The following is a 21462-nucleotide window of genomic DNA, read 5'->3' as shown; positions in this document are numbered from 1 at the left end:
GGGGAGGTGACAGTGAGGGGAGGGAGAATGAGGGGGGAGGTGAGTGTCAGGGGAGGGAGAATGAGGGGAGAGGTGAGTGTGAGGGGAGAGAGTTGGAGTGGGGACAAGGGAGGGGGTGAGTGACCAAGGGGGAGGAGGATGAGTGACTGAGGTAAATGAGCAAGGGGAAGGGGGAGGGAGGGTAAAGAACCTGACTCTGCCACTGCAACGCATGGCCAGGTACCGCTAGTTTTAAATATTTTGAGCAGAATTTCCCTAGAAATTCACTGTAAGAGTATCCCTTCCACTTGCTCTCCCTACTCCTCTGGCCACTTTGCCCTCTCAGGCCCCAACTCCTCCACCTGCCAGTATCTCTCCCCTCCACCTCTAGGCTCAACCCCCTTCCACTCTATTGCCAGTACCAGAGTTTGACCCCGTTCTCAGTACTGCCCCCCACACAGGCTCCCTCTGTCCCTCCCTCTCTCACACACATGCTCCCTCTAATACACAAACACACCTTCATACAGGCTCCTCACTCTCTCGCACACACACACATATCCCCTCATATAGGGCCCTGTCTTGCATACACACCCACACAAGCTCCCATTCTCTCTCACACATACATCCTCACACAGGCTACCTGTCTCTCTCTCATGCACCCCTTCACACAGGCTCTCTCACACATACACAATCTCTTCACACAGGTGAGCACCCTCACATACACACGCGCTCCCAATCTCTCTCTCACACACACACACACACGCCTTCACAATCTCCTCATATAGGCTCCCTCTCTCTGAAACCCACTCAAGCATCCCCCCTTAACTCTCATGCTCTCTCTCACCCTCCCTTCCCCCTTTCTCATGCACACATTCTCTCTCAGCGGGGCCTTCCATCTTCATTGCGAGTGGAGCACACTCTGTTCGTGGCACACAGGGGCCTTCCAACTTCGCCACGCGCAGAACACACTCCATGGCACCTTGGGGCCTAACATTTCGCCACGAATGGCATGCCGGAGCCTTCATCTTTGCCGCAAACAGAGCTTGTCCTGCGGCACACTCTCTGTTCACGGCCTGCTGGGGCACCTCTACTATTTTCTGCCCAGAATTTGGCAAGTCTGCGCTGGAGGGGAATTCTGTGCAAATTTCTGCGCTCCACAGTAGCGCAGAATTCCCCCAGGACTCTCTACTGAAGGGTAGAAATATGCATGTTTTATAAAATGCATCTCTATCATATGTGCAATTTGTAAAACTAGTGCAGTTCTGCTCATGGACATTTATGCTTATGTATGCTACCGCACGCAGTTATTTGAAAGTTATTCTAGTAGGAAACGGACCATAGGATTCCTGCTTCTGGCCTTATACGTGAAGGGAAGTTCTTGTGTCCTTGTTTTCCGTAAGAAAAGCAAGCCTACAAGTCCATGCAGTGGGGGGAAAGCAGCATGAATAAGCCTAGTCTGACAATGTGGAGCCCGTTGCCAACCTTAACTGACCAGATTTATTTGATTTATCTTATGCCTTTTGAAGGGTAACGAAAGGCGAATTACATTTAGGTACAGTAAGTAGGTAGTGACACTTGAAAACGTGACCTACAATGACATGACTAAACTATGAGTTTCCAAGGAAGCGATAAATGAAACAAAAAATGCCTCTTAACCTGAGGCTTAAAAAAAAAAAAAGAGTTAATGAGCACAGGTGCGACAAGGCTTCTGACAGAGACGAGAGACACGGACTGACACACGAGACTATTCCACAGGCACGCAGAGCCTCGCGCGCCCGAGCTTGAATCGCTGCGTGTGAACGCAGTGACGCTCCTTCCTCCTGCGCCGAGAAAAGCAGGGGGCCGGCGGTAGTGACGTCACGGCGCCCGACCATCCTGTCCCGGCGACTGTGCGCTAGCGCGCTACTGAGGCGTCTCGGCCTTCAGCTGCCCATCGAGTGTGCCCCCCCCCCCCCCCCTTTCCTTCTCTCTCTCTACCTCCTCCAGGCTGGGAAGCGAGCGGCTGACCGCCCGCCCGCCTGGCGAGAGCCGCTAAAGCGATGTCCGGCCGCAGTGCCCGAATGGGACTGGGCCAGTCGAGCGTCAGAAGTCCACGTCAGGCCTTAGTCTGAGCCCGTGCCCGGCGTCGTAGAGCCCGTGCTGGAGAGCAAGGGAAGGAGGAGGCTCAGGCTGCTGCAGCCGCCGCTGCCCCCTGAGGATGGGTATCCTTTTCACCAAGCTTTGGAGGCTGTTTAACCACCAGGGTAAGAGGCTGGGGTTGGATGCATTCTTACAGTCAGTGGCCATTTGGCCAGCGCTAGGCTGAAATTCCGCGTCTTCGGAGCAGCTTTGGAGTGCTTCAGGTCTGCTTTATTGTTGGGATTAATAGGAAGAGTCGTCTGTTTCCAGGGTTTCTCAGAAGCTTTCTATCAGGGTCTCTGCAATGCTTGGATATCAAGGTGAAGCAGAAAGTTTGGCGGGTTTTAAACATTGGACAATTATTGTGTCTGGGATTTAAACCGCGGTACAAGAGTTTTAGGCGCTGTATTGGTAATGGAGAAAAGTGGATTTTTAGCAGGTTGTGATACTTTTTTAATTGGACCCATATTAGAATTATTTGAAGAGGATGACACATGAGCTTTCATCTGAGTGGACCTATGTGGTCGTAAAAGGTCGCACAGGTTGGCATCCTTGTATAATTGTGATGTTGGTCAAATTAAAGTATCTTGGCTGAAAACTTAAACAGTGCTCAGCACAGTGGAAACTGCAATACTTGTAAAATTGTAGACTCTTGATTCTCACAGAAAAGAACATAACTACCAAGGATAGTCAGGCATGCCAAAAGAGAGATTTATATATTTGAGTTCCTGACCAGTTTTAATGGGATCTTCCCTCAAAGTACTTGCAGATCTGCAAGCTAACTTATGTATGACCATTTGTTTAATCTGCTGTTCTCTGTAGGCATCAAAGTGGAGAATAACACATTTTTAATAGTATACTTTAATATCAAATATATTAAATCCACCCCCACAAACTTCTTGCCTTTTTTATTTTGAAGTATTTAATCATTAATTTATAATCAACTTTAAATGTTTTGCTCTGGTTTTATCTTGCATGTTGTGTATGGTTTTAGTTTATTATGATTGTTTTATTGTAAACTGTGATAAATCACTTCATGAAAATTAGTGGAATTTAAAAAATGCATATATAATTTTTCTAAAAGCAACTAACAATTACCAAAAAAGATCTCCCATAGATCAGTTATAAGACAAACTCTTACAACTTCTGTAACCTGGCAAATCATTTTGGATCAATTCTTTAATTTGTGTATCTAATCTTTCCAACCAGCCCACTGTTTAAACCTAAGTCTATAAAGATTTGCTTGTAGAACCAAGCTTTCACCTGTGTGTGTGTGTGTGTGTGTGTGTGTGGGGTGGGGGGTTTCAATATTCAATCATTTAGCTCATCCAATTCAACTCATCCCACAGTTCTCATGGAATTGCATTCCAGATGACAAGGCCAGAATAGCTAAATACCATCTTGTCAGTTTTCAGCTGCTGTATGGCTCGGCTAGTTAGCCAGATAAAGATATCTGGTAAACTAGCAGGGTATATTCAGCAGCGCAGTCACGCCACAGAATATACTTGGCTATCTTAGTTATGTCTAACTGGCTAACTTTGACAGCCCTATTGGCTGTCCAGAGTTAGCTGCATAGGCAAACTCTGCTCCGAATTTAGGCACTGAATATCCCTAACTAGCCATTTAGATGGATAACTTTTCAATTATCTGTCACAATGGCTTTTGAATATCGACCTCCATGTGTCTGGTGGAAGCTAACCATACTGTTGTCCTCGGGAGACAGCAATAATTACAGGGAGGACTGTGAGTACTAAGGCACTGACTGTGAAAACTGATTTGCAGGATATTCTGGAGTTCCTCTGTGCAAATATTTAAAACTTAGATACTACTTTAAATTACTATGTCTTCAACTGGGAGCCACAATGCAGATTGTGAGGTAAAGGTGAAATATGATCTCTCCTTTTCTTCCCAGTAAGGAAGCTAGCAGCTGTATTTTGGAGCAGTTGTAAATGACTAGTGCTATTTGGTAAGGCTCTGAAACAGAATTACAGTAGTCTAGACCAGTGGTTCTCATAATCAATGGTAGAAAAATAAAAAGGCCCAGTATTACTTTTCTTGTTAAGAATGACACAAGGGAAAGATAAGTACTCTTTCTGAACAGAAATTACATAAATAGGTGGTTTACTATACCAGAACATCAGCAACTTCCAGCACTCAAACAGTAACCACCTTACCTAAGAAAAGACAACACTGAAAATATTGCACCAGGCCCTAAAACTCCAGTACTCCTCCTATTAGGAAAACAGAACAAGCCAGGCTGCTATAGAGCCCTACACAGAAACTACATGCCAGCAGAAATACCTCACCTCAGTCATATGTTCAGACCCTTACCTAATAAAGAATAGCGTCCATAAATCATAAATAGAGACATGCAGACCAAGACTGAACTGGAAACCACAATAAGCCAGAGACTCTGTATGCAGTGTGTCAAAGGAAAAAGAGAAACATCACCATTCCTCATAAAACAAATCAAGAAATATAAAATCAAAAGCAGTAAAACCATAGTAATAAGAACAGATTTTCAAAACAGCTGATGAATGGAATATCCAATAATTAAAAACTCATTATCAAAAATTTCCAGACACCAGTAACGTATTTCAAAACAGCAGACACAAAGACCCAATAACTAAAAATAAGGATAAAAGAATGTTCTGCTCTCCATACCTAGAAACATTCGATTTCCAGGTGCTCTGAGATTGTTGTGAATTAAGAGGGGTTGCTTACAACTTTCTCCATTCTCTCACACAGGTTCTCAATCACAAACACACATGCTCACTCTGTCAGACACATACACATGCATTCACTTACGTAGGCTTTCAATCACACAATTACCCACAGGCTCTCAAAGACACATGCTCACTGTCTCTCTCTCTGTTCCCCCCCCCCCCCCCCCCAAGAACAACTAGCAGCAACAGCTGTGGCCTCGAGAAGGGGAGTCCCATCAGCTGGGGGGTGGTGTGACGTTGTTCCTCTTTTTGCTCCGGACCATGCTGCTCTTCTTTCGGGCCAATGCTGCACGCCACTTATACCTAGCATGGGTTCTTCTTCCTGTGTGTACGGCTGCTGCATACCGCTTCCTCTTCCGGGCTGCAGGGGGCAGGAAGAAGAGACCATGCTGCTAGTAAGGCTGAGTGTTTCTTTCAGCTTTCCTGCCATGTTTTGCCCGGGCAGGGGAAGCAGCTGGGCCAGCGGGGGTCCAAGAAATGAAGTGACATGCTGGTTGAGAACCGCTAGTCTAGACAATTTACTAGTTAACTTGTTTGTTGTCCTTGCCCCTTGTGTATTAAAATTGTAAAGATGTATGTTTATATCTTCTGTTTAATGCATAATATTTTGTTCATGTTTTGAAACATTTATACTACTACTGTTGGTAATAAAACTTCTTGATTTATATTTTTTTTTATAAGTAACTGTTCAAACTTGTATTAATCTCTGTTATGAATATAATGGTAATTCTTGAAAGAGTCAATGAGAGCACTGTTAAACAACACAATAGTTTTCCCTTCCTGTTCTGAAAGAGTATCCAGTAGTTTAAGTTACTAATGGAAAAATAATCCATTATGCACGAAAAAGGTGCTTATAGCTTTGTAGCTAAACATACACTGTCCGAGTTATCTCTGGGTAGTGTGAAAATAAAATAAGGAAAGTAAGACTGAAAGAATTTGATGTAAAATTATACTTTTGAGAAGATAATGACTCTTCATCAGGTACTCTAAACCAGTGTTTCCCACCCCTCTCCTGGAGGCACAGCTATCCAGTTAGATTTTCAGGATTGCTATAATGAATAAATAGATTTGCATACATTAGAGACTCAATCTTCAAATTTATTACATATATCCTGAAAAATCAACTGGTTAGGCTTAGCTCCAAGAGAGGGTTTGGGGAAATGCTGCTCTAAACTTGGGAACTCTGCGTTGTTATAACATTTTAATAGTAAATAGCAAAATTGCAATGTCTGAGGCAGTTGAAAGACAAGTTCTGAGAAGTCAGCAAGTGGACAATACTAAGCTGAACAGTTGATATTTGAAATTGGATTGAAAACAAGGCAGTGTGAAAAGACTGAATATAAAGGGTGAAATATGTATGTACAATAGCTCAAATGGAGTTTGTCTGCAACTGGATCTGGCTGCAAGGCAACTTTGTGCATTAGCTTGCTTGTTGCAAAGCCAGAGAGAGGGGCAACTTGATCAGAGCTCCGAGGAATGATGATGATGAGGGAGAGAGCGATGGATGTCCTGGAGCAGAGAGTCGTGGGACTGAGGCAGAGGGCTAATGGTGGATGCCTGTAACTTGACGGGTAGTAGGGAGGAAAAGGGGAAGACTGCTTAGGTCATGCTTGGGAGGGGGAGAATGGACGGGGTCAGGTAAATATTGTCTGAATGTTCAACAGATGACGGCTAGTATCAAATAGAGAAGTAGGTGAAACATAGGACAGGATTACGTAGACAAAACCAGCAAGCACTCTTGATCCATTGAAATAAGATCTGCAGACTCCTTTGTAATTGTAGATGTCCTTCAGCCAGTCTACCACAGAGCAAAACAGAAATTCACTCTGGTTTGCTCACATAAAAGCACAAGAATTAGCATTTTTAGTCTTTTTTTTTTTTTTTTTTTTTAATTACCAGTGCAACTTTGATTATTTAAAAAATGTTTCTTCTGCCTTCTATCAAACATTGTACAAAGGGGATTACATCATTTCAGTTTAACTTTAAAATAAACATATCACACACAATCTGTAAAATCTAGCAAGACCAGTATTGTAAAAATGAGGGTTTGATCAGCTGCCAGCAGTATTGAAGGCGTTCTTAAATAGATGGGTCTTCAATTTCTTTCTGTACATTAATAAATCAACTTCCTGCTTTAGATAGTCAGACTGTCCAGATTTGTAGACCTGCAATGGAAAAAGCTCTACTTAACAGGCAGAGCTCTTTAAATGATGCAATCGCCAGGTACCGTTTATCAGCAGAGCATAGGCTCATTATGGTTCATAAAAGGTCAACAGTTTATCCATTATGCATGTAATTCAGGTTATCCTTCTGTAGTGCCTTAAAATGTAAGTTCCTTACATTAAGTTTTATGATGCTATCTGCAGCCAGTGTAATTCCCTCAAACTGGATATCATATGATTCCTTTTTTTAAAAATATTTTTTTACACCCCATTATTACTTAAGCTGTAGCATTGTAAACAGATCAAAGTATTCAAGGCACCATTTTTGTAAACCATAGTAAGTTGCATTACAGTCAATAAAGGGGTAATTCTAAGGCTTGGGCAAGTGACCTAAAATCTTCCTGCCCTAAAATATATCTATTATCTCACAAGATCTTATCTACACTTTAACAATAAAGTCTAAAATAACACCTTGGTTTCATGCTTCAGAAAGCAAGGGGAAGGATTTGCACACAAACTGCAAATTTTGATAGTGTTCAGGGATTCGTGATCTACTGACTCATAAATCCTCATTTTTTAAAAATATTTAATACATCTTCATAGATTTGTTTTTCATAGATCGGTAAAGAGCATTCCATTAGTGGTCTGTACAGTTTTCATGGAAAATGAGTGCAAGATCTTACTTTCACTTTTGAAGTTACATTAGACTAAATGTTTTCAGTAACTTTTTTTTTTTTCACATGCTTATTTTCACATGCTTAGAATAGAATTGACTTAATTAGCATCATTTACACAATTGCAGTAAGATCTGATGTTTGTTTTATAGCAGTGTCTGCCACCTTCATAACTTATGTACATCTTGTATGTAATATTAGAAGAGATGTTCAAAGTTTTCATGAGAGATCATGAAGTGAAAGATTGTTTCAATTTTTAAAAAGAATGTGATAGTTTTATATGGTTTCTATAAATGAAAGCTCAGAGCTTTATGTTGTATGGATTGTCTAAACTGACAAGGAAGTTTGCTGAAAAATAAGATCATTAGTTCAGAACCACAAAAAACATTCGTTTTCAAAGTGAACTGTAAAGAAGACTTCTTGTCTTGAAAGCTTTTATACACCATCTTCCAAGGTATATTTTTATTTGACAGTAGAAGATTGTTTTATTCAGGACCAATTAATCTACTGTATTTTGCACTATATGAATTATAGTTCATATGGAAATGGAATATAAGATTGGCTTATTGAATTTTCATAAAGCTGTTTTAAAATTTCTACTCAACTGGTTTAAGGAGGCAGAGGAGTTAGACTATGAAAGGAAATATATATGCCGTTGAGCCCGTTAAAACGGGCAAGATGTTTGTTTGGAAGAGTCGAAGAAGAAACTTAGCGTTGATGTCTACAGTGCACGTTTTATATACTACGTCTTCTGCGCATTTGCGGCACGTTGGTCAGAGCTCAAATATATATATATATTGATATAGAGAGAGAGGCTGCAGGAAACTAAGGTCAAATGCATACTAAGAAGTATAGTAGTAAAAAAGAAACCATTGTGGTCTAACATAAGAAAGCAGATGAGAATGAGAGTACTGAGGAATTATCAAAACTCTACAAGAGTATGAGATGTAAGAGAGCAGTGAAATTGGTCGGAGTACAAAATGGCAAAAGTATTGCAGTTGATTTTGATAACTAACTCCTAAGATTTCTTTACTTAAATAATAAATTAGTATGGGTTCCTTTATAGATAAGACAAGCAAATAATAGAGAATGTATTAACAAAAGAATTTTTAAATTTATTTTTGACACTAAGGGAAAGCTGCTAATGAATATGTACCTCTGGTTCCACTTACCTGCTAGGTTTAACAACTCTAATGCCTCTAAAGGATTAACATATTAATTTTCTTCTTGGTGAAGTCTTAAAACATTTGTGTTTAAATAATGGCATCTCTGGAATTCAGTCCCATCAAAAAATGCGTACAGGAATGGAAACTTTTTTTTTTTAAACTTATTTTCTAGCATAAATATTTTCAAAATTTAACAAACAATATTTGTGACTTTTTAATGAAGCAATGCATACTTTTAATAAGTTATGGTCCTGCAGAATAATAAAGATAGCAGGCGAAACCTGAAGATAAAGTTGTATTGGTTAGTGTATGTATTATGTTTAATTTCTACTTGCTTTACTTTGAATTTTATCCATATTATATAAATCTCCTATTCCAGAGCACAAAGTCATCATTGTTGGGTTGGACAATGCAGGAAAGACGACAATTCTTTACCAGTTGTAAGTATAAACTAAAGCACAAAATATTTTGTTATGAAATATTAGAGACTTTTGACTGTCATATTCAATTAGCATAAAAGTTGTCTCTGTAGGACATTAATCACTGTGTATAAAATATAGTCAAAGGAAAACTTATACAGCATGTGGCTGTATAGCATAAGAAAGGAGCAAAACTTCAGTAGTTTGAAGTCTATTATCAAGACTCTACCTAAATACAGCTATGTATATTCCAACATATGGAGTTAGAGGAGTGAATAAGAACCAAGGGAAAACGGGGGTTCAAATCCTGCTTCTCCCACTGATGCTCTGTGTGACCTTGGGGAAGTCACTTTGTCCTCCAATGGAACCTTCCTATTGTAAAGCTGAATTGTAACTTGAGCTGAGCAAAGGTGGAAAGGCAAGTAATTAATATCCAAATCACAAAGTGTTCAATATGTCTGGTGCAGTGTAGATAGTGCTAAAGGGCAAACTTCATTTAGTAGCAAAAACAATTACAAAAGAGAGAGCAGTAGAATTATAGTACTAGAAAAGAAAATCCCTAGCCAATGACTGTTTCACTGTCAAGTTGTATGTACATTAATATGCTAACTTTAAAATGTGTTCATATGTCTACGAGCATACATATATTGGAATTTTAAATTATCCGCTCAGGTTTGTTTTATATCATACATGCTCCCTTAAAACACACATGCATGCTCCTAATTTTAACCTCTTACGCAATGAAACATACTTTGTATATCTTCCTTAGGAATTGGCTTTAACGCATGCTCTTGGGCAGATTTTAAAAGGAAGGAAGTAGTCAGTTTGACCCATTAGTCCACCAGTTTGCCCAGTCTACATCGATCGGAGCGCTTTGCTTCTTTAGCCTGAACTTCCCTCAGTTTAGCCAGACACCTCACCTAGTTGTTTTATTTTATTTAATAACTTTTTTTATACAGTCATTAAGTAGTTTACCATCATAACGGTTCACGATAAGGCACATAAAATAACTAAAATGACTAAAAAAAACCAAAGTGCCAATACATTAAAATCGGTTACAAAGATTCATATCAATAATTCTAATTTCAATTACTATATAAAATTTCCTAAACTCTTTCATAAAATCTGAATTATATAAAAATATTAAATTAAATGTTATGAAATAATAAAAGTAATAAGCATATACTAAAACATTATCATGTACAATCTATAATCCTGTCAATATATCTCAAATGCTAACTTTTCCAGATGATCAACATAGTTTTAAAATGTGCAGCCTTTCATTTCTTATCTCCGTTCTCATTGCAGAATGCTTGTTTAAAAAACCAGGATTGTAACATTCCTTTAAATAATTTATAATTTCTTTGTAATTTTAATTCTAATGGCAAAGCGTTCCATAAATTCAGCCCTGCTAGAGACAAAGCTCTATCTCTAACTTGCATCAATCATGCTGTTTTAATCGAGGCCTAAAATGAGTGTTCTTCAGCCTTGCATCTCATTAAGAGCAGAAGTAAATAAGCAAGGTTAACAGCCAAGATACACGCTGCGGGCATATGGGACTTAAAATCTGTATTTACTTGAGTAAATGTTGGCTGCATCCCAGAATGCCCCTGACATGCTCGAACTCCACCCCTTTTTCCCAAGCATTAGGTTGCTTGCGCATATATGCACGTAATTGGGCTGTTTTAAAATACAAGTTGTTCCTGCTTGACCTAGACACTCATATATATGGGCCTTTTGACGCAAGTACCTTTTTACAAATTCACCCCTAAACATTTGGTATACAGAAATAGGAAAAAATATTGCATAGGTTTCTTACATATTGAGATATTTATGCTCCAAATGATTGTGAGACCCGCCCCTCCCCCGACGTCATAGCAATCGGAGCCGGACCATTGAAAGGCGCCAAGCCAGCAGGCGCCGTGCGCCAAAGGGGCGCACCCCTTTGTGTACCCCTTCGTGCAACCCTTAGTGTTAACCATTCCCTTGTTTTTATCTCCCTTGTTAACAATTTCCATGTTTATTATTCAGTGTATTGACAAAGGAAAAGCTTGATTTCCTACATTTTTTGTTGGAATATAAACCGATGTGATATGTAAAATCGAACACCGGTATATAAAAATAAATAAATATTTTGTATTCTATTAAACCTAATGCGTTTCACTTGCACTTGTGACTGAGGACAGGTAAAATTAGGAATTGGTGACAGACTGAAACCAGATCCATTCTCTGGAGCAGAAGTTAAATATGAGGTTTTTTGTTTCCAGTTGAGACATACAATAGTTAGTGACAGCCAAAAAGGAAGTTAAGTAGGTGTGTTATGGATGCATTAAAAATGTAGAGTAAGCAAATGGGAGAACGATACAAGCAAAAAGACAAGAAGTTGGGGAGGGGGGACTGGAAACAAGGACATCAGAGCTTCAGTCCTTAAAGAGAAACCTATAGAAAGTGGAAAAAAAAAAAAAAAGAATTCAGTCTCTCCACTTTTAGGGCCCTGTGTATGAAGACATTTTTTCCATAAGAAGAAAACTAGAGAATACCTTTAGTACATAGGTCCCTTAAAACTATAGGGGTACCATGCAGCAAAGTAAATCTGTAGACAAAACTAAGCTGCTGACATTAAATTGCTTTTTTCCTAGAGTGTAGACAGATGAACTCGGGACCAGTGGGTTTATGCTCCCCTGCCAGCAGATGGAGACTGAGCAAGCTGATGTCACAGACTATATAACCCTGCAGTGGCCCCAGCCTGCCAGTATTCTCTGGCTCCAGCAGATGGTGATGTGCATCTCCCTATGGAAATTGCTTTGAGCCTTTTGAAAGGAGAAATCTGAAATTTTAAATTCATGAAAAGAAAGCCCCGCCCTCCTGCAGTGATTCCTAAAGATCCCTCCCCCAATTGAGAATTTCTGAGGTGATTTCCGCGATCCCTCAGAGGTGTTCCTTGGTCCAGTGGCTGGGTTTCCCGGTGTGGACTTAGCTGCTAGTAACACGGAGATTGGAGACACTCGTACCGCATACCCTGGTAACCAAACCCCCTCCAACCCTTTACAAATGACAGTTCATTTTATATTTTATATTTAGGTTAATAAAAAGGCCGCAGTTTATTTATAACTCCAATCCCCCGCAACTCTGCAAAATAAGAAAATCGATTAACTTGTGCTCCTGGATCGGAAACCTTATTTCCGTACATACGAAGTGAAAGCTCTGGATTTCCATCTACCTATGGCCCGGATCGCTTGATCTGAGAAACCCAATTCTGCAGCTGAAGTAACTGCTCCAATTCTGAAAGAATGGGACGTAAAACGCGTAACATCCCAGTCCAGTGTTTGAACTACCTGCTTCAAGATAGTAGAAAATTGAAAAACCGTTAACGGCTCCCCATTTTCGTGTATTAAGAAAGAACCTGGCCTCTTTGGCCTGACTGCCACATTCTCCTTAATATAGCTAACTGGACAAACAGCCTCATCCCTTGCTGGTATTAATGTTATCATATGCCCCCCCCCTACATGTCTGGTCAACTTTGGAACGGTGTATGCAAAATTTAACCTTCCCCTCATATACCCAAACCAGATCCGCCCGTATACCAGTGCCCTGCACATTTAACGTGAACTAGCCACCAACTCCTGCACGTGCAAAGCTACAAAGAAAGCCATTACATACGCTGTGCTAAATAGAATCACTTCATAGTTAGGACAGCTCCCTATGTTATGTTGGTCCATCTCGATAAGATCTTCATAGCAAATGGGTAAACGTTTATCCATCTCCCCTGCCCCATCCACCTAAGAGTCTTGTCACCATAAAGCTTACTAATGGACTGCCCCAACCCCGTATCTTCTGGAAGAATGCAAAGCCCGCCAACTGAGACCGCACTGATGCCAGGGAATACCCATTCTCTCTTGCCCACAAAATGAATCGTACAACACCTGATTCCCCCACCGGGCTACCCCGCCATCCCAATGATTACAAAAAACGTGTCACGACCCCACATCCTCCTGTGTAAGATGCCCAAGTTGCCGGGGCAATTGATTGACGGATCAATGACCACACTGCATCAGGCCAAGTGTCCAAAGATACTCTGGAAAAGGTACTTCCTCCAACTCCGCCTGAGGCGCTGCCTCTCTGAAGACCTGCCAATTGAAACGAGAAAGGGCATCCGCAATTATATTTCTCGTCCCTGTTACATGCTTTGCTGTTACATAGACGTTCCAACTAATGCAGCGAAAAAATTCACGCAATAGCAATGACACCTTGTTACGTTTGGCCAACTGTCTATTTATCACCAGGTTGTTGCACCAAAATACCACTCGCTTATTGGCAAGTCTTTCGCCCCAAATATCAAGTGCTACCACGATGGGGAACAATTCTAAAAATGTTATAGTTCTAGTGATCTCACACAAAATGAATTATATAAGGCTTCCAATCCTCATATACTGTTATCAATCACACCATATCCCAAAATAGGGATGAATTATTTCAAAACGATATTATAAAGTAGGCTACTAAGCAGTGGAGAGAACGGCGAAAAGATAAGGACTTAGTAGTGCTATTGAAATGCGATAAATATATTGAAAAATTGGGTGAAAGAGAATTGGAACACTTTAGGTGTTGAAAAATTGGGTGAAAGAAATTTGGAAAATGTAAGTGTTGGGATTGGTTTTAAGAAGTGGGTCACGTGATGGGGTTTTAAAATAAAAATGGGAAAAAGTAAATGAGGTGACTGTGTGTGCGATATACACAATACTGGTTGCAGCCCTATGTGGGCAAGAGCCAGGCGACTGTGAAAGTACATTTATTCTGATACGATTTCCCAAAAATTAAATTTATAATATCGTTTTGAAATAATTCCTCCCTATTTTGGGATATGGTGTGATTGATATTTCTAGTGATGCCATTTGTCACTCAAGATACTGGCCAGGGCTCCGCACACCACTGCCCCTAAAAATAAAGACCAAAACCACAAGAACCCGCCGCATCAGAATATAATTCTAATGCTTGATTCAAAACTTCTGCCTCCTGCATGATACATATCCCATTAAACGAATCCAAGAAAGCGGCCCACACTCCTAACTCATCTTTCACCCGCCTAGTTACCCTAATAAAATGGTGCCCAGCACGCACTCCCACAGTAGCTGACGATAGTCTACGAATAAAAGCACAGCTCATAGGGATAACCTGACATGCAGAATTAAGTGAGCCAATCAACAATTGCATCTGTCGCAATGTAACCTTCTTTGCTTTTTGAACCAAATGGACCAAACCCCGTAACTTCTCCACTTTATCCTCTGGTAAACGTGAAATCATGGCAGCTGAATCCAATTCAATACCCAGAAACGTAAGTTGAGTCACAGGCCCTTCCGTCTTATCATGCGCTATGGGGACCCCCAACCCGCTGGCAACTTTTAAAAAACTGTCCGAGTCTGACAAGACTCGGACTGACTGGGCCCCACAAACAAAAAATCATCTAAATAATGAAGCAAACTGGCTCCACCTGTGCACTGTTCCTCAACCCACTGAAGAAAAGAACTGAAAGCCTCAAAAAAGGCACAAGATACTGCACAACCCATAGGCAGACAATGGTCCACAAAATAGTGCCCTTCAAAACGAAAACCTAACAAATGGAAACACGCAGGGTGAATAGGCAACAATCTAAAAGCTGCTTCAATATCTGCCTTTGCCATAAGTGCACCTCTACCCGCCGCCCAGACCAACTCCACTGCCTTGTCAAATGACTCATACTTCACTGAACAAAGGCTGTCAGGAATGAAATCATTAACTGATGCACCCTTAGGTGACGACAAATTTAAAATGAGTCAGAACTTACCCGGCGCCTCTTTAGGAATAACTGCTAATGGCGATAAATGCATTTTAGCAAAAGGCTTACGCTGAAACGGGCCTGCAATCTGCCCCAACTGCACTTCCGATTCAACTTTAGCTCTGGCAACCTCAGCATAGCGATATGCTGATCTTGTATTCCTCCCACTACCTCCTTCCCCGGGGCCCTGATACGGGATAACAAAGCCCTCCTGAAATCCCCTACCTAAAAAACTTGCCCCTGCTCTATTGGGATAAATCTGGAGCCACCTAACTCTTGCAAAACAATAGGTGACTCAGCCTTTCGCTGTAATACTCCCTCATTTTCCCCCTTTAGGTACAGCGCTGCCTGTACTCCGGGAACATTTGGTGGCTGGATGCGCACCTCCACATAAGGAACAAACGTGCCGGAATTTACAATCCAGGAAGAGGCAGGCGACTTTATTAAACCGCCAACAAACGTCCGATCCCCTAATGGCTGATTTGGTTCCTGCCCCCTGCTTACCGACGTGCCCGGAAGCACGAAAGGAACTCAAACCTCCACTCTCTCCCCCTGTACTCTGTGCACTCCCACTACCTACGAAAGCTACGCCCGCACCTTTACTAGCTCGCCTCCCTTTTAAAGTCATTTGTGTAAGCCACAAATGAATGTCATGGCTGCCCCAAGACAAATGGCGGCAACCCGCCATTTTGTCCCGGAATTTTTCATCATAGTTGAGCCACGCCCAACCTTCGTAATCCTTGAACGCCCCGACGATGTTGTCGGCGTTCGCTAGCAGACCACCGTACTGCAATGGATCATGGTGCCCAACTACACTGGCTAGCCGCAAAAAACCTCGCATCCAGTTTAAAATATTTTTTGGTACCTGAGGCCCTACCTTCCTGCCCCTTTTTTTTACTCTTCTTTTTACCTTTTTTGGCTCTGTGTCTCCCTTCCAATAAGCGAAAAATGTCTACGTACTCCCTCTTGCAAATGCGCTTTCTAATCCTCCTGGGGACTCCCTCCCATAATTCAGATAAGGGCGCCACTGCTCCTAAACCTGTTGTGTGCTTTGGCCCCTCCTCCAGTATAGCTCGATAAACAGGCCCAGGTTCCGAAGAACTTGAAGTACTTGATGACGAACTTAACGAGGAACTGGTATCATGCGCTAAACGTTTACGCTTCTTGTGCCTCAGCTTTGAATGAGCCAAACTGCGATCATGCTCACCTGCTCCCGACAACTCCATTCGAAGTCCACTTCCATGAGCTGGCCGAGCCCCAGATGATGTGCCGCCTCTCTCTCCAAATCTCCTGTCTGCATCATGCTCCCACTCCCTCCATGCTTCTTGACAAGACGTCCCAGGCAACTCTTCATCTGCTGCCTCTGAAAAACAAGGCTGCCCCCAGGTGTACTCCCAAACCGAGCTCTCGTCCCAGTTACCAAAGCTGCCAACTGCCCGCCAGTCAAAGAATTAGATTCCCCCCGGCTCCCCACTCCCAACGTGCCCCAATTACACTCCTGCGAACCCACTCCTGCATCGCAAGGACCCTCTACTGACTTGGGCACATTCCAAATTGGCCATCCCCCAAATGCTCCCATACCCTTCTCTGATCTGCCTAATGCTCAATTGGGATCTAAACTTTGGTCACTTGCAGGGGACACAGCTCCTTTTAAACGCCTGCCTAAGCGAGCACTCCTGGCTAAACACAGGAGTTGCTCACTCGCCAAAGCTCTAGATTGCTTCCTAGGCACAGTGCCTCCGGATAGTAACACCTGCCTGGGGGGGGTGCTGCTGGGCTGATACAAAACGGCTCCCTTCCTGCACGCAAGGGTGAGGACGGGTTGGGAGGCAGGGGTACGGGGCGGAAAATGAGGGGGCGGGGAGCCCCCGCTTGCAAATCATATACCAGACGGAGCACCCTTAGCTCTGCAGTGAGGTGCCTGACTGGAAGCCCGTTTGGACATGACCACCTTAGTTCTCAGGGGGGCAGGGACCCCAGGAGCAGGGTTTGGGACCGCAGGCGTTGTTGGGTAAAGCCCGGCGCTGGCAGGGGATCGCACCAGGGAAAGTAGGTACGTCCTGGGCACATTCATAGAAATTTCAGGAGGGTGGGAAAACAGGCGCCATAAGGGAGGGAGGGGGCAGGGAAGGGCACCTGCTCAATATCCGCTGACTCAGGCCCACTCTCACCTGAAGGAACAACAAAAGAATAGATGCCCAAGAAAGTCTTTGCCAATTCTTTAATAGGTGGAGACGTATAAGGTAAGTTTTGATCGTTCCGCATGCAAAACATGGACAAGAGGAGAGACGATTCGAGTTTATCTGCAGAAGACGTATGCGAAACCATCAGTGAATGGAACCGACAGGTGGTTAAGCATTACCCATTACACATCAGATATGTCCATACTGCGGATGGCAATAAGAATTCCATTGTGAATCTTTGAGTGTGTTCAAATTTAAGCCCCTGAGGCAGCCACTGGAATGTGGCGAAACTCTACCTGAGTCAGGCAATTTTAACTTACCTTATACGTCTCCACCTATTAAAGAATTGGCAAAGACTTTCTTGGGCATCTATTCTTTTGTTGTTTCCTCACGGCTTTGTTAGATCGCCTGCCTTGCTGTTTTTTTGGGTCCACTCTCACCTGAATCCGCCCAGATAACAGGACGGGTAGGGAGGGGCAAGGGGAAGCCAGTAGATCGAGGGTAGGGGAGGGACAAGGGAGGCAGAGGGGTGGCTGCGCTGGATGGAAGGCCGACTCGGCACAAGGCAGACTGCTGGAGCGGGCTGACTGGGCGGGGCGAAATGATTCCTTTTTCAGTTCCAGTCTCTCTGTTCCAGCATCTCCTGTGTCTCCTGTTCCAGCATCTTCTGCTCCTTCGTCTCTCCATCCCTGGTAGTACCCTTCGGTCTAGTCTCACGGTACTGACCTCTGCTTGTTCTTGACTACTCCTTGATTGCCGCCTGACCTGACCTCTGCCTGGAACTCCGACTACTCTCGTCTGCCACCTGGAACCCGACCTCCTGCCCGGGACGTGTGGACTGACCCTTGCTACCGACCCTTCCTGGCTGACCATTCTGCATAAGACTCTGGCCTTGATTCTTGCCATGCACTCACTCTCTATTCTGGCCTCCTACGACCTCTGGACTTCTGTCTGAGCACCAACAGTGCACCCTTGTGCGTGGTGGGCACTCCCTTGAACTTTATCTTTAGGAGACCCTGCGAGGCTCACCTAAGACCAGGTGGCCCGGGTAACCAAGGGCTCAACCTGAGGGAACCCCGGGTTGCTATTGGTGAAGCTCCAGCTAGCCTCTGTCTCCTCCTGTACTCCGCCTCCTGGTGGCAGGCGCTCTCCGGGTCCGACCGGAGGGCCGTACCAATCTTGCACCAGGCCAAGGGTCCACTCCCAGTGCAACAGAACTGAAGCTGAAATTCCCCATATTTGTGAGAAAACATGTTGGAAATCATTACATTTCAATTATTTATTGATGAGATGAAGAAAAGTGATGAAAAGAACCTGTAATATTCATTTTATGGATTTCATACTGTTTGACAAAGCACTGTGATCTTTGCCGCCCATACTGATAACCAGTGCCAGTTAATGTGCTTTTTTTTGTGGGATATGTCTTTTCTTTAGGTCAGCTACAGTTCTGTCCCATCTTTACCTGCAATTAGTAAGGTCCTGTTCAGTGTTAACTGTTTGGCTAGCCTCTCTGCTGCTATGAGAGTGTGACCATTGCCTCAGATTCATGGAGCGCTGGCCAACCTGATTAGTGAGGTTTCAGTTTTCAGTGGGTCATCTTTATTTGTTTTCTCTGGGCCTGTGGGTCACTGCTGAGTTTGGTTGCCATACGAAATGGTACAGTAACTTAAATTGTGAAAAGAAACTTCGGAATGGCTGTAAATATGCTCCAATATCAGTTGATTCTGACCACAGAACTTAGCTGTAGTATCAAGTGGTCTTTAGTTCAGTGACAAACTCATGCGTGTCTTTTGTAAAGTTGTTTGTGAGGTGTCGGTCTCTAAGATGTAGAATTACAACTACCTATTGCTTTATTAAGGGGTCAGTCTTTAAATCTGTCCTCATGGCTGCAAAGGGCACTCTGCTTATGCGCTTTGCTCCAGTTTTCAAAGAGAAAGTACGAGTGTACTTATCCTGTGAAAAGTGGCCCAGGAATGTGTACCTGCAGAGATTTCCACCTGCTCCTTTTTTTTTTTTTTTGTGGGTACCTTTTTGCCTTGAAAAGAGCGTGTGTAGATTTGAAAATGCAATCTAAGTGCATTATTTCCTCCCACTTAAGTGTGCCCTCGGGAATACAACTAAAAGTACGTGCGTTGATCTATGTGCTTAATTTTGCCCAGGTAAAGGGAGGGACATTTTCAGATAGTCAATTTATCTGGGTAAATGACTTAAAAATTGCTGGCCCTGTTTTCTCGTTTTACACACATTGGGTCACATCTTCTAATCTTTCTTTTATTTTTATTAAAATGTATTAATCGCTTACGCAAACAGGCACTAAGCGATATATAAATCATGACATACAGAATGCAATACTAAACACTAATAACACAAATACAAACCCAAAATAATAAAACACAGCACATACATTTCCTGCAATTTTCTGTTTTATTTTGATTTTTCTCTTCAGATAGCGTGCTTATTGTCTCCTAGAGTATTGATCAAATTTGACTGCTTTTGGAGTCCTTCTGCTCAAGTACTGCATAGAAACCTAGAATATGTCAGCAGATCAGGATTCCTGGGTCTACTTGGGCTGCTTATTTGGGCCTATCCCATCATGCTGTCTCAGGCCTTACTTTATCTGTTGCCTTCCATCTCATTCTCCTCCATCTCTCTTCCCTAGCATGCCCCCCCTCCCCATCACCACTAAGGGTCCTTTGCGACTGTCATATATTTAAATTCTGCCATGGCTGGCTCCTGCAACATCCACTGAAAGTTTGTTTAGGTGTTCATTGCCCTTTTGGTGGGAAACATTTTCTTGCATTCCTTAGCTTCTTTAGATGACCTTTTTATTCTTGACCTTCTGATTCTATTGAAAATACTATCTTCTGCTGTCATGGTAGATAGAAGCATTGACGATAACTTTCAAACCGGTACACATGTGCGCACGTTTGGTCCGCGCCCAGGGATGCAGCTGTAATATAACTTGCGCGCACACGTACACGTTATAAAATAGCCTGGCCGTGCGCACACATGCGTCAAATTTTAAGTGGGCTTGCGCAAGCGTGCACAAATGCTGCTTCTACCATGTAATTGGGATTTTAAAAGGGCCACGAGGCAATGCCATTTCCAGTTTTACCATTTCATCCCCAGTTATGCCCAGTTGAGAGAGGTCCTCAAACACCCCCTAATTTAATAGTTTTCACTCCCCCCAGTTATCCCTGACCCCCAGATTTGCCTTTTTATTTTATAACTTACACAGCATCCATAGCAAAAGTAATGTGGCAGGAGGCCTTGGCACATGTCGCATTGCAAAAGTATTTACACACACATCTCTACTTAATGCCCTCTTTTTTTTTTTTTTTTTAAAGCTTCGGAGATGTGTGCTGCGGCATTTACGCGCGTATCTGGTCTGCTTTTAAAATCCACTAGGCGCATGAGCCTGACGTATTTGCGCATTCTATAATTGTGTGTGTTGGGCTTTTAAAATTCACCTTAATGTCTTGACTGGTGGCAACATAGTAAGATCCCTTTTTCATATTGATTGTTACAGCAAAACAAGTATTGTCTCCAGTTCTAGAACTTCTGTAACTGATATTCATCCTGATGTGCTAGAGGGGTTCTCAGGAACTCACACTGTGTGGATAGACTTTAGTCTATCTGCATATCGCTTTTAATGCATCACAAGTTACATAAGAACATAAGAAAATGCCATACTGGGTCAGACCAAGGGTCCATCAAGCCCAGCATCCTGTTTCCAACAGTGGCCAATCCAGGCCATAAGAACCTGGCAAGTACCCAAAAAATAAGTCTATTCCATGTTACCATTGCTAATGGCAGTGGCTATTCTCTAAGTGAACTTAATAGCAGGTAATGGACTTCTCCTCCAAGAACTTATCCAATCCTTTTTTACACACCGCTATACTAACTGCACTAACCACATCCTCTGGCAACAAATTCCAGAGTTTTTTTTTAAATTTTATTTTTAATCATTTTAAACTTTACAGCAAGTCAAACTAACTTACAGAAAATGGAAATGCAGTATACATACAATAAGCAAAGTACTGTCTAAATAGTCATCCAACAAATAATCACAAATACAGTGCATTTCCCCTTAAAGAAACTTAAACAGCAGGAGGCAGCAAATAAGAAGAACATAGCACGAAACATTAATGCTAGAATTTGGCAATAACGTAGATTAAGACCACCTAATTTATTATGATCCTTCTTTTGGCTTTACTCTGGGG

General features: G+C 42.4%; 1 protein-coding gene across 2 annotated transcripts in view; it reads left to right on the top strand.

The window, feature by feature from the left end:
* The first annotated feature begins 1724 nt into the window (after window positions 1–1724).
* Window positions 1725–21462, top strand: part of ARL5A (ADP ribosylation factor like GTPase 5A) — a 74904-nt gene continuing 55166 nt past the window's right edge. Inside the window, exons 1-2 of one of the 2 annotated variants that reach the window (XR_003857339.1) lie at window positions 1725–2222; window positions 9205–9265. Coding sequence is in view for 1 of the 2 variants with exons in the window: in XM_029605492.1 (XP_029461352.1) it covers window positions 2177–2222; window positions 9205–9265 (107 nt within the window). In the remaining variant the exon portion in view is untranslated. The remainder of the gene's footprint in view (window positions 2223–9204; window positions 9266–21462) is intronic. The other variant, XM_029605492.1, reaches the window with a different exon arrangement.

Source organism: Rhinatrema bivittatum, chromosome 6 (assembly GCF_901001135.1).
Source record: "Rhinatrema bivittatum chromosome 6, aRhiBiv1.1, whole genome shotgun sequence".
Lineage (NCBI taxonomy): Eukaryota > Metazoa > Chordata > Amphibia > Gymnophiona > Rhinatrematidae > Rhinatrema > Rhinatrema bivittatum.
Note: the sequence above shows the minus strand (reverse complement) of the source record. Positions and strands in the feature narration are given on the sequence as shown.